Genomic DNA, 13,485 nt, shown 5'->3' with positions numbered 1-13,485 from the left:
CATGAAGCACTTCACAAATTTTATCTTGTGAATGCTTACAACAGTCCTGTGAGGTAACCCCCCTCACCCGCACGCCACACATGAGATGCAGGAGCTTGCCTAAGGCCACCTACCCAATGCACCCAGCAGAGGAGAGATTTCACCTGGGGATGCCCTGATTCATAATTCTTAGCTGCCACACTGCATCTACATGCCCTCAGTCACTAAGCTCTCAAGACAGACCAAATACTGTCTATATGACTAAGTGGGATTAACTTCCTGCACTCTGCAGCCAGAATATGCATGCCTTTTTCCCACTGGGAGGCCTGCTGGGAGACCTTTAACAGTTGGGCATTGGGCAGAAATTCAACAACTGAAATTGACTGGAGAAAGCTTCACCTGTGGAGATTTTTCTGGCTGTTACCAAAAAGCAGCCAAAAAACAGCAGCCAAAAAAGAAGGCATCTTCTCCTGAAGGTTATAGAAGCTGCTGCAGGAGAAGATGCCATCAACAAGAATCCAAGGTAGGCTAGCATAACACAGGATGTCACATTCACATGCCCAGAGACCACCAGGAAAACTTTGCCCATGCAATCTCCACTCACCCAATGAAGCACTGCGCAGAGGTGATGACCCAGTCCTCAGCAATCAAGGTGGCTCCACAGACGTGCTGACCCTTGTGCCGGAGGCTCACGTACCAGGGCCAGAGACCCTCTGCCCCTCCGCCAGGCCTGTCCGCTTTCATCACCCCGCAGCCTGGAAACCGGTGCAGAGGAAAATGTGGTGTCAGAAGAACATAAGAAGAATCTTATGCTTTCAGATGTTGCTAGAATACAGCTCCCACCATCCCTGACCAGGAGCCATGCTGGCTTGGACTGATGGGAATTAGAGTCCCAGCAATACAGTCCTGAAGGGCCACAGACTCCCCAACCGATGCTGTGAAGCCATATATTTGCAGCAATCCTAGGTAAAGACCCATACCTGTGCACATGTACTTGTCAGTGGTATTGGGCCGGGGTTCGGGCTGGCTGGCGAAGGTGGCATTTTCGACATAACGCTTGATCCAGTCGGCGTAGAAAGCGGTGTCGGTCAGGACGGTGGGGCCAAAGAACTGTCTGCAGCCCATGGAGAAACTCAAGATCCCTGCCTGGAACCAATAGCCATCCTCCATGCAGACCAGAGGGCCACCTGAATCGCCCTGGGGTGGAAAGAGGAGCTTTGTAACATAGGTGTGCATAATGTTTTGTTGCTATGCTGGCTGCTGGTTTCACTAGCGAATGGCCCAGGGGGGTTGGCTGATTTTTCGCCAGTGGCAGCTAATGGATACAGTTGGGCTCCTGTGATCTTTTCTATGAACCGCCCTGAGACCTCCGAGTATAGGGCAGTATAGAAATTCAATTATTAATAATAATAATAATAATTGTCAATTAGCCGGACATGGCAAAGACAATCACTAGTCTTCACTGCTCTACCCTCAAAAGGAAAAAATAGAGTTGTATCCAATGCTAAACGGATTAGACCCATTGAAACAAATGGACCCAAGGTCATCGTGTTCATTCATTTCAATGGTCTACTCTAAGTAAGACTAGCATTGCCTCCAGCCCCACTCAGATGTAAGTCCTTTTCAATTCCATGACATTTACTCCCAGATATATGGGGTGGAGGATTGCAACCTAAAACTGGTCGCTCTCACTCTGGCACAATCATACTTGGGAAAATGGGGAATGCCCAATGATGTTATGCGTGTCAGGGAGAAAGTGCCCAAACTTTTAAGATTTAAGGAAGATCCTTTGCATTCTTGACTTGAATCTAACCTGAATCTTACCCCCGCCCTGTTCCTACGCCAAGAAAACCAAATATTTCAAACAGTGTACGTTTCCCACGTGTAGGCTGCAAACCCTAAACATGCCATCCTGGGTGTAAGGCCCACAAAATCAGCTGTGCCAACCTGCTGCCCTCCAGACATTGTTGGATCAGCGACAGCCAACATGGCCAATGGGCCAAGGATTATCAGAGCTGGAGCCCAGCAACCCTTATTGAGAGCCACAGGTTCCCCATCCCTGAAATAATACTTGTGTCTGCATATAAATGCATGGGGATTTGCTGTTGCACCTGTTGATTTATCTATGCTAGCCAATGTAGTGCTGGAGAGGTGGAGACTTATACCATGCCCTGAAGCAGCAGCACCCCTTCACTATTGAAAGCCTTGCCGAGCTTCCAGATGGCTTCTGAATGTTTCTCCAGCCATTACTCACAAACTCCTATTTGCATGTCCGTAAGGGCTATGAACTTGCTTGAAACGTGAAGCATTTAGGCCTGATCTAGCAAGGCAGGGCCTATCTTGTTGGGAAGCACAATTCCACCCACATCCTTCCTTTGACAGTTTCGCTCATCTTTTGCTGACCTTGCAAGGACCCCTCTTGCGGTCAGGAGTCATGGCACAGACCATGCCAGGCCGAGCTGGGCTGACGATCCTCCTGTTGCGTAGGTTGCTGTAGATGCAGTTGCAGGTGTCGCTGGTCAGCAGGTCTACGGTCATCTCCTGGAGGTTCATGGGTTTTGGCAGGGTGACTGGAGGGGAGCATGGGGTGCAGTTAGAATGTTATTAGGTGGTCCCAGGCAGCTGGGCAGAAGATGCTTGGAGCAACCCCTGATCATGTTGGTTGGCTCCTAATCACAGGTCCCTCACACACACACCGCCAAAGATCTGATGAAACCACCATCTGATCTTATATGGAGGCAGACCATGGCTCCATCTGTCTCAGTATTGTCCACACTGACTGGCAGCTGTCCAGGGATTTTCCCGGGGACATTCCCACCCCTACTGGGAGATGCCATAGAGTGAACCTGGGACCGTTTGCATGTGAAGCAGATGCTCTGCTGCTGAACTATGGCCCTTCCCATAAGGCCTGGTGAAGCCAGCATCTGAATTATGAATGCAAAAAGCTACCTGCCCTATATAGAACATTTAGTCCACTTAGGCTAGTATTGCCTTCTCTGACTGGCAGTGGCTCTCAGGCATGGGCCCTTTTCCATCACCAGGCAGTCTAGGGATGGAAGAATCTGCCATTTCTCCGTTCTCTCAGCTTCTTATTTCCACAGTCTTAAATTCACTTCTCTACATTTCTGCAGCAATTTGTGAATTTCCCCTTTTAAAAATCCTCCTGAAAATTCTTCAGCATCTCAGTGTGAATTTATCCCAACACACACATTTTTGTATGCTGTTTTGTCTAATTTTTTGCAAGCAATTTCTCCTAACATCATGCACTTTTCACCAATACATTCCTGTTTTATTGCACACTCCCCCCCCCAACACACGCATTTCGGTAAAGGTTCTATGGTTGTGCAACCACATTGCAAAGTCTGGATAAGCACATGTTTCAAAGGATGGCTGCGATTCCCGTACTGTTTTGGAAAGCATGGATTTGATAGATGTGAGCTGAATCGAACTCCTTCTCCCAGGCCTACCTGCTGCCTGATCCTTTTAAGCAGAGCTGGCAGGGACGAACCTGGAACCTTCTGCAACCACAGCTCGACCACAGAAGCAAGGCCCACATGAACCTCCCCCTCTGACCAGAGAGACCCCCGTTCCCCACTCACCGTTATTGGCGACTTCTCCCCAGCCGCTCAGCCAGCACTGCGTCCCGAAGGCAAAGCGGTGGTTGGCATGCGGCAGGCAGATGGGAGCAATGTCCCGGCTGTAGCTCACAGGCTCGCTGAGGCGCACCAGCGCGATGTCATCACCTTTGTCGTAATTGACGTAGTCCTTGTGAGGGATGATGTCGGACACGTTGCGTTCCAGCCCCCTTTGAGACCTGCCTGTCAGTCTCACGCGGCCCAGCACCACTTTCCAGTCAGATGCACAGATTTTGATTCCCAGCCTGGAGGAAAAGAGAAAGGACCGTGTTTGAGAATCTTTCGCAGCTCACTCTTGAATCTGCAGAATGGGCGCGTGGGCCCCTTGCTTGCTTTGTTCATGAGCTGATGTGATGACCCCCTTCCTACCAGCCAGTCTCTTTTCATCTCAACTTCTGCCGTGTGTTGTAACTTGGAAGCTCCAGCGGAGGTTTAAATCTCACCTCAGCTGCAAGTTGATAAGGGAATAGCCATGGCTCAGAGGCAGAACTGTGTTCAAAAGGGCCCAGTTTCAAACCTTGGCATTTCCAGGTAGGTCTGGAAAAGACTCCCTGGCTGAAACCTTTGGGAGAGGTGCTGGAACTCACCACAAACACCTCCTTAAAGGTAAAGGGACCCCTGACTATTAGGTCCAGTCATGGTCGACTCTGGGGTTGCAACGCTCATCTTGCTTTACTGGCCGAGGGAGCCGGCGTACAGCTTCCGGGTCATGTGGCGAACCAGAGCAGTGCATGGAAACACCATTTACCTTCCCACCGGAGGGGTACCTATTTATCTACTTGCACTTTGACGTGCTTTTGAACTGCTAGGTTGGCAGGAGCTGGGACCGAGCAACGGGAGCTCACCCCGTCTTGGGGATTCGAACTGCTGACCTTCTGATCAACAAGTCCTAGGCTCTGTGATTTAACCCACAGCGCCACCTGTGTCCCCTTAGTTCTCTTATAATGGCAATGGTGCCCACCTGAGGTGTGCCAGACCTGACTTCCAGCTGGAAAAAAGCCCTGCTTCTTACTTTCCTTAATGAGGTAGCCCCAGCAATTCCCCTCTCTCTGTTTCAGCTTCCCATCCATGTTGTGGGGATATTACAATGCCTAAAATGTGTTTGTATGTAGCAATAGCCTCACTTTGGATACGGTAGCTTAAAACCACGGAAAGCACTGATAATGACGACAGATCTATAAATATTAGGGTTGCCGTGTTTTGTCGATCAGTTTGTTTAATAGGCTAAAACTGTTTTTAAAAAAAAGAATTCAGCAGGGTGTTTCAATGGAGGCACTTTTTTAATCGATCAAAACATTTTTGTTTTTGTTTGTTTTCTAACACAAGTACAATTATACCTTGGATCCCGATTGCCTTGTGACTCAAACGTTTTGGCTCCCAAATGCCACAAACCCGGAAGTGAGTGTTCCGGTTTGTGAACGTTCTTTGGAACCCGAACGTCTGATGCGGCTGATGCGGCTTCCAATGGAGTGCAGGAAGCTCCTGCAGCCAATCGGAAGCCGTGCCTTGGTTGTCAAACATTTTCGGAAGTCAGACGGACTTCTGGAATGGATTCCGTTCGACAACCGAGGTACGACTGTACTTGGAAAAATTGCAGGTGGTTACAGACTCCCAATAGGAGACAGAAGGGTGAAAATGCCTCTTCAGAGAAGATGCTGGATGCCTTTTAGGATGCAATTCCCGTGGGTACCAAGAGGGGGCACTCTGTCTTGACTTACTCATAGAAGCAGTGGGCTGCAGTCAGGACCCATCTCTCGTTAATGAGGCTTCCGCCGCAAAAGTGCTCTCCGCGGTACTGGAGGCTGACTTGCCACGGCCACTCGCCACGCCGGGCATCCAGTCCACCTGCTATCCGGATAACGGGCTTTTGAATGCCACATTTTAGTGCTGGGGGGAAAGCAGAGAGCAAGGTGACTCACACACACCATATAGAAATACCTGTCGTGACAGCAGATCTATAGCTAGCGACTCACAATGCAACCCTACCCTTGAATTAGCCAGAGGTTAATTAAGTGAAGCTCTCTCATTAGTAAGAGTGTTTAGAATAGCAGTTTTAAGTGGATCTTATAGCTGTTACCTCTTCTCAGGGAATAATGTTTATGTGAAGATTCCATGACAAAGAACCATCCCTCCCAACACTTCTCAAACTACAGTTCCCAGGGTTCTTTTGGAGAACTGAAAGTGGTACAAGTTTGCATGGCAGATTTGCCCTTTTGCGCATCGTTTATAATCCATCTTTTTTGCAAAACCATTAGTCCAACCAACAGGGGCTGTGTGCGGCCCCCAGGCCCGAGGTTTCCCAACCCTGTCCCAATCCCCTCAACATCCTGAATAGCAATGAAGCCACACAGAAGTGTGACTCCCTTTGCTCAGATTCATCTCTTGTCAATCATTTAAGATATTTTCAGCCCGTTATGTAATCAAATTGCCAAATAAGGAGGACAAGTTTCATCTCTCCAGAGCTGCTGATTGCAAGCTCCTTCAGACAACCACCTGTTGTCTTTCTTTTCTTCTGAGACTCTAAAAAGTGCAATATGATCATTAACAGGGCCCGTTTACAGTGGAATTTTAAAACAAATAAAATAAAAAAGAACAGAACAGAATAAGGAAAAGTTCTAAGTTCAGGGCACATACCTTGGGCAGATGATCCTTGCTGAAGACCTGGTGGAAAGAGAAAAATGGTTGAGGGTTTTTTTTATGTTTTCCCCCTGCGGTCCATCACTGTCCATTATGCAAAGCCAGCAAGAATGCAGAGCAGCCATCACAAATCTGGTGATTTCCAGATGTTTCAGCTTGCAATTCCCATCAGAACCAGCTAGCACAGCTGATGAGGATGATGGGAGTGGTAATCCAAAACTCCAGCAGGGCAGGGAGAGACACTATTCTTTTAAAAGCAGGTTTCTGCTTTTTGTGGTTTTTCGCGAATATTTTTATTTCACTCCCAGGCATGGATCTGGCCTGGATCCCATTTGCTGGTGCCTTGTCCACTTAGCTTTGTCCACCTGATCCCTAACTGGCAGCTGAATGAGTGAGTTTATTCCAACGGCCGTCAAGGCAACATGAATGGTGATAAGCCACAAGGTCCACTCATCTGTTAGCCAGCCATCAGAAGAGCTGCACATTTTTGCAACCGTCAGTTTCCAGTATCTTGCAATGTTAGCGGATGGGCTACAATTTCACAAGACTGATTCTGCAAGAGGGGACTTCCTGACCTTTCCTAAAACATCCATGGGGGAACTGGCTCTTTGCTTTGGCTTTCCGATCCTTCAGCTGCCCTCTTTAGTGGCATGCATGTTAAATAAGGGGTATGCACCCCTCTCTACAAAGTACAGTTTTCTGTCTGGAAGGGCTACCAGAGGACTATCCCCTGTTGGAAGGTGCCCTCTGATTGAGGGCTGTCCAGTCCAAGTCTGCTTTAAAGGCAAGAAACCATCAAAAGGGAGATCAGGAGCCTTGAAGTTGCCCAACAAGAGTTAAGAACACCTGGTCACCAGTCTGAGCAAGCACACAAAGACGTATCTATCACCAAGATACAACAAGTAATTATTTCTAAATGTGCATACAAATTACCACATGCAAATTCAATGCAGATTGGTTCCCCCTTTAGTGCAAGGCATAACTGGCCTCTAACAGCCACAAATGATCTGCAGCAATTAGCAATATTTGTCTCCATCCATTATTTTGCCACCCTGCTCCCTTAACATCTCAGCCACTACTGAACTTCTTTCTGCACAGGGGCCCACCTAGCCAAGCTGAAGCTCTCAAGAGCTGAGATGGAGAACTTGTGACTCTTTGGGTATTGCAGGAGTCCAGCTCCCTCCATCTCTGACCATTGGCCATGCTGGCTGTGGCTGATGGGACCTGGGAGTCCAACCACACACCTGGAGGGCCACAGGCTCCCCATCCCTGCTTAGAAATTCTTCCAGGCCTGGTAGGATCTGCATGATGGTTTCCACCACAGCTTCCTTTTCACGCTTTGCTACTTCAATGGCGGGAACAGTCCTAGAAATGAGTGACAGTCCATGCAGTCCATGCCTGTGTCTCCTCTGGTCTCTAAAGCTGTTGAAGATCCAGGAGACTGTGGCTGATGAGATTATGGCAGTCCTTATCTCATTCCCAGTGCACTGTTTCCTGGCCCTTCATGAGTCAGATGCACTCTCATGAGAGAAAGCAAAGCTCTCTAGCAAACAGTGACTCAGCCAGCGCCTATCGCCCAGGGTCAATTTCCTGAAGCAACACTGTGCCTGGTCAAAAATTTTCCCCAGGAAAGAGGAAACGGCAATCTCCCTCCAAATTTAAAGGAGCAGTGTTTGTTTATGTAGTTTGCCACATAACACAAGGTCAACATCCTTCACCCAGATTAGGACCATTTCCTGGTTTTTTAATCCAGGCTGGTTGACGCATGTAGTTAAATGAGATCTGATATGCTACAGTGGATTGCTCTTTGCTGGTGAGGAGCCGGGGTCAGGCATGCTTTTAAAATACTTTCCCATATGCCTTTGTTTTTAAAGCCAACACCCCCCCATGCAGGTTAAAATTTAGCGACTGAGGGAGGAAGGTTCCATCTAGCCTACTCCACACCCTGCTATGCTTGATTTCCCTTTGCAGGGCATTTGGGTCTTTAATTTTTAAAAAACTATTTCCCCTATCTAGAACTGCAAGTGGCACCTTTTCGCTCCCTCCAGACTGCCCCTATTTTGCAGGAGGGAATCAAGTACATCCTGGAGCTTTAGGTTTGACAATTCCAGGAGTGAAAGGTCTCCCTTGACTTAGCCTATCACTATAACACATTTAAAAACAACAACACATGCAACGATGATGAGAAAATGCACTGACAAGTGTGGGATCAGCGATTGATTAATGGGAAGATGCGCAAGCAAATAATGATGAATGCCAATTTTGTGCGAGTGTTTCCCAATTTTATTTAAATTTTGCTGGCAAGGGACACCTGCAGCAGCTGCCTGGAACTGAACTGGATCTGAGCAGGCCAGGGAGGACCGCCCAAGATTGAGGTAAACAACACTTCTCCTCTGCCGAATTGTTGTTGTACAGCTGTGTGCCAGGCATTTCCTTGGAATGGAGGAGGGAAGAGGCAAGGAAAGAAAGGAAAGAAGCCACCCTGTTCCTTATCACAACAATTTGGAACACAGCTATTTATAATGTACCAGCTTATCATAATTAGGCTTTGCACAAGAGGCCAGACTGTTGGCGCCTTTAGCCCCACCTCAGCTGTCATTTTGTTCTTGGGAACTGGGATTGCTATGAGTACCCAGTGACTTCAGGGGAACACTTTGATCCACCACAGAAATCAAGGGGATCCAGGAACTATTCTCTCTGCCTGCACACCATACATCTAAAGCACCTCCACAAAAGAATCCTGGGAATTGTATTCCCTGAACAAAATACCATTCCCAGGACTCTTGGGGGGGGGGAGTAATGCACTTTAAATGTAAGGTGCACATGGGATCTGGGGGCCAGGTCAAAAGACCTGGGGTTCAACCCTCCTAGGCAACCTGCCACAATGCCCCTGCTCTCTGTGCAAGGCAACCTTTGACTTTTGAGCTGAAAAATTAAAATACAGAAAGCCCTTTTAATCTAATACCGGGTGGAGAATGATGATTTGGAAGTGTACAGGGATTATCCTTTTTTCTCTTAGCTGCAGGTTTGACCTCTGGAATTTAAAAACAGGTTATACAGCTAGCAAACTGAGTGTGTCTGTGTTTCAGATCCTTCTTGGTTACCTGACCTTTCCCAGGGAGAAAGGCTGGACTCTCTTTAAAAAAACAGGGTTGACCACATTATTTTGGCACAAAGCCACATGTTATCTACTTGGGTTTGTTCTCATCTTCAGACATTTTCCAACAAATAGCTTCTGGGGCTTTGAGGGGCAAAGGAGAACTTCATGCAGAGAAAGAGGAGGCTGGGTGACCTGTCTTGCATCAACTGACCTGGATGAGGCCGAGATCTTGTTTTTCCTGACATGGGTTCTGTGGTTTTAATGACTCCATGGCAGGTCAAAATTCAACAGGGAACAAACGTCCCCAAACTCTGTGCAGGGAGATGTTGAAGATGCCCATGACACAGCTTTTTAAAGGCCACCCCAACAGTATCAATAGCCAGGAATGAAAAATCTGTGACCCTCCAACAACATCTAGAAAGGTTGCAGATTCATCACCTGCAATTGCCAGGCCAAAATGAGGTGGGATGGGAGATTCCATCTTGTTTTCATATATACCCAATGAACTAACTAATCCACTAGTCCTTAGTCACACTGAGATCCCACTGAAATCAATGTGAGAAGTTTTGTCATGATTTTAATCTTTTGTTGGAAGCCGCCGAGAGTGGCTAGGGAAACCCAGCCAGATGGGCGGGGTATAAATAAATTATTATTATTATTATTATTATTATTATTATTATTATTATTATTATCATGAGTAACTGAATGGCCATCCTTGACCAAAGGAGCTTCAAAGGGGAAACTCCAACAGGAAGCTGCTGAATTGCAACTTATCAACAAGTTCGATCCTATTTGAGTCTCGGTAGAGGCAATAGTTCCCTGTCCTACTACAGATGTTAAATTGCTTAGTAATGCAAAGATGGCAGTGTTATCACCAGTTACAACTCTTAAGAAGGACAGCTGTGCTTATTTCATGTACATTTTAGCTCTAGCTGACATATTTCACAGGCTGTGTCCTTTTTGCACTCCATTGCCATTCAACTCCTGTTTCTGCACCCCCATGTTCTATGCCCCTATGTCTATAAACTTTCATGGCCCTTGGCTGTCTAACAGACTTTGACATATTTCCTTTTTCACTGAGGATTACGGTCCATGCATCTGTTGAAGTCGGGTCTAGCTCACAAGAAGCTTACAATTCTTTTATTTTTATTTAATTGGTATCCTGCCCTTCATCCAAAGATCTCAGGGCGGTTCACAGCAATAAGCAATAACTAAAAAGATGCTTGGTTGCTTTAAACTTCTGTCGCTTTCAGTGGCATCTCACCCCTGGGTGAGCAGCAGCCCCTGCCCAAATTGAAGACTGCAGTTTCCCCCCCATCTCTGTGCCTCCATGCTAGAAAAAGCTTTATCGGCCAAATCTCTTCATTTCAGGCAAAGCGGCTCTGATGAGTGGCTTGTTGCAGGTATTGCCACCAGTGGCTTAGATGCCAGCACTTTGGTGGAAATGCAAGGAATAATGAAGGAAGGCTTGCTGCACAGCTGTGACAAGGAGCAGGAGATCAGTCACAATCAGGGGAAGGGGAAGTGCAATCCAGCCTCCCACCAACCCTCAATCTTTGCCTTCCTGAGCCCTTTGCCTTAAGTTCATCTATGAATCAGAGGAGGGGAAAGCTCCTCTCCACCGCAACCACCACAACCACCACCATCACTGCCACCATTGCCCCACTTACGTTGCAACACGGTGAATGGAGGAAGTCTTTCCTTCCTCAAAACCTCTGCAGAGTTGCCAATAATAATTTATTTTTTGTAAAAAAATAACTCCTCTCCACGCCTTGTGCCATTAACAGCAGATTGATCGGCAGCAGTGGTGAGGGAATCGTTTCCAGCCCGAGGGCCACCTTCCCTCGCTGGCAGCCTTCCAAGGACCACATGCAGGTGATTACTTTTGTACAGTAGGCTCCACTCCAGCCACACACAAACCAGAGGTTTCTATACTGCCTCACTGCACCATCCTCTACCCAAGCAAAAGCATTTAAGGAAGGCACACCGCAGGGCTGCTGAGAGGTGTAGCCAGCCGTGAGGTGGCCCAAGGGCCACATGGAGAGCTCTGGAGGGCCGCTTTTGCCCCCCTAAGTCTGAGTTTCTCCCCTCCTGATCTGCAGTATGGTTAGGAAACCAGTAGCCCTCCAGATATTGTGTTCCAGTTCTCGTCAGCTCCAGCCAGCGTGGGTTGCCAACCACCTTAGGTATTGTATCTGCTTACCTGCCCATCCATTCATCCTGCCTATATCTTGCCCATCATCTGCCTGCCTATTTCAAGCAGGGCAGCTCTTCTCATCTCTTTTGCCAGGTTTGCAGCAGAAACAACAGAACGTGCTTAAGGATTGATTGTGGGAGCAGCTATTCCTGGGACTACTGCCCACTTTCAGCCAGCTGGTTTCCATCCTGGTTTTGGCTCCCAGGCTGAGCATCCTTCCCTGTGGTGCCCTGCTGCCCCTTTTACCCCTCCGTCCTTGGAGACACTTATCCTGGGACCCCATTCCACCCACCCCAACATGCCTGCCTATGTGCCCATCTGTGTGCACCATTCCGTTCTCACCCAATTCTCTGCTGCGCACGCAAGAGGCTGTGCCCAGGAACTCACCCGTCAGGACCAACAGCAAAAGCAGCCCAGCGCTGGCAGAGCTTCTTGTCTGCCCTCTCATCTTTGCAGATCTTCTCGTCGTATCTGTCCGCTCCCTGCACGTTCTGGGATTTATATGCGCCATGGGGCCCTTGCAGGAGGAGGCAGTCTGGGTCTCCCCGCCCCACCACACCTCATTAGTCTTGCACAATGTGGCATTTCTCTGCGTGTGTAAGAAGCACATTTAGTCATCTTTATTTCCCTGGAACTCTCTATGCTTTTAGCAGCATATTGATAGCACTGGTCTTGCTGACCTGACAGAAAGAGGAAAACAAACTGATGACAGTCTCAGTGGCTGAACGGTTTTTTGGCAAGAGATAGGTTTCTTTTTTCACGTGGAAAAGGATAAGACACTAACAAGAGAAGCGTTACTGACATACATTGTCCGTTTATCGTAATAATCAATCATTATTATTAGAATCGATAATTGATAGCAATAATAATAAATGTTTGTCAAATTCAGTGGTATGGCAACAACAGAACCATCATCAACAGTTGTTGTCGTTACTATTAATTCCCAGAACATTGGCAATTTACAAATAACTAAGCATTCCTTCAATAAAAAATATATATTTTTATTTAAAGATTTTCCATAAGTAGCAAGAGTACATTCAGTGTCTCTGTTTTCAAATCATACAGCTCAATTACAGTTCATCTGTGTCATTTTTTGTTGTGGGCAATGTGGGGTTGAGGGGGAGAGAGAAGGGAGAAAATAGAGAAAGAGAAAAATAGGAGGGAGAGCATGCCTCTCTGTTGTTCTTTGCTTCACACTTTCCGAGTGAGCAGCTTGTGAACACAGAACCAGCTCAGTTCTGTCTACACTGAGTAGCAGGAACTGTCAAAGACTTCAGAGGGGTCTTTCTTAGCTTTACCTGAAGTTGTCGGGCCTGGAGCCTGGGTCCTTCAGCAAGCGAAGGAGATGCTCTACTTACTACCACCCATGCCTAACTTAAGTTCATTTATATCAGTGACTTCAAGTATGAAGTCAGCCACGGCCCAATATACCAGAAGGAGCATCTCCACCCACATCATTCAGCCTGGACACTGAGGTCCAGCTCTGAGGGACTTCTGGTGGTTCCCTCCCTGTGAGAAGCGAAGTTACAGGGAACCAGGCAGAGGGCCTTCTCGGTAGTGGCGCCCTCCCTGTGGAACGCCCTCCCATCAGATGTCACAGAAATAAGCAACTATCTGACTTTTAGAAGGCAACCTTGTTTAGGGAAGTTTTTAATGTTTGATGGCTTTATCGTGTTTTTAATATACTGTTGGGAGCCGCCCAGAGTGGCTGGGGAAACCCAGCCAGATGGGCAGGGTATAAATAATAAATTATTACTATTATTATTATGACTTCATCAGATGCCACCTGTAATAAAGAAATCACTTTAAAACCTGACACATCATAGCAGGATATAAGAAGGATAAAGCACCACTGAAACATTGAAACAAAACAGCAACAATAAAGCACCATATTAACATACAGAATGAAATTAGAAAATAATAAGTATTCGCCAGCT

The 13,485-nt window shown here is 47.3% G+C and overlaps 1 protein-coding gene across 1 annotated transcript in view; it reads right to left on the bottom strand.

Annotated features, from left to right (window-relative positions):
* Positions 1-12,234, bottom strand: part of PRSS53 (serine protease 53) — an 18,592-nt gene extending 6,358 nt beyond the window's left edge. The window contains exons 1-7 of the mRNA XM_053360721.1: positions 11,936-12,234; positions 6,249-6,275; positions 5,333-5,501; positions 3,579-3,859; positions 2,383-2,549; positions 960-1,176; positions 584-734 (exon numbers count right to left, since the gene is read on the bottom strand). Of these exons, the coding sequence (XP_053216696.1) occupies positions 584-734; positions 960-1,176; positions 2,383-2,549; positions 3,579-3,859; positions 5,333-5,501; positions 6,249-6,275; positions 11,936-12,158 (1,235 nt within the window). The 5' untranslated portion in view covers positions 12,159-12,234. The remainder of the gene's footprint in view (positions 1-583; positions 735-959; positions 1,177-2,382; positions 2,550-3,578; positions 3,860-5,332; positions 5,502-6,248; positions 6,276-11,935) is intronic.
* Between the last annotated feature and the right edge of the window lie 1,251 nt (positions 12,235-13,485).

Source organism: Podarcis raffonei, chromosome 13 (assembly GCF_027172205.1).
Source record: "Podarcis raffonei isolate rPodRaf1 chromosome 13, rPodRaf1.pri, whole genome shotgun sequence".
Classification (NCBI taxonomy): domain Eukaryota; kingdom Metazoa; phylum Chordata; class Lepidosauria; order Squamata; family Lacertidae; genus Podarcis; species Podarcis raffonei.
Note: the sequence above shows the minus strand (reverse complement) of the source record. Positions and strands in the feature narration are given on the sequence as shown.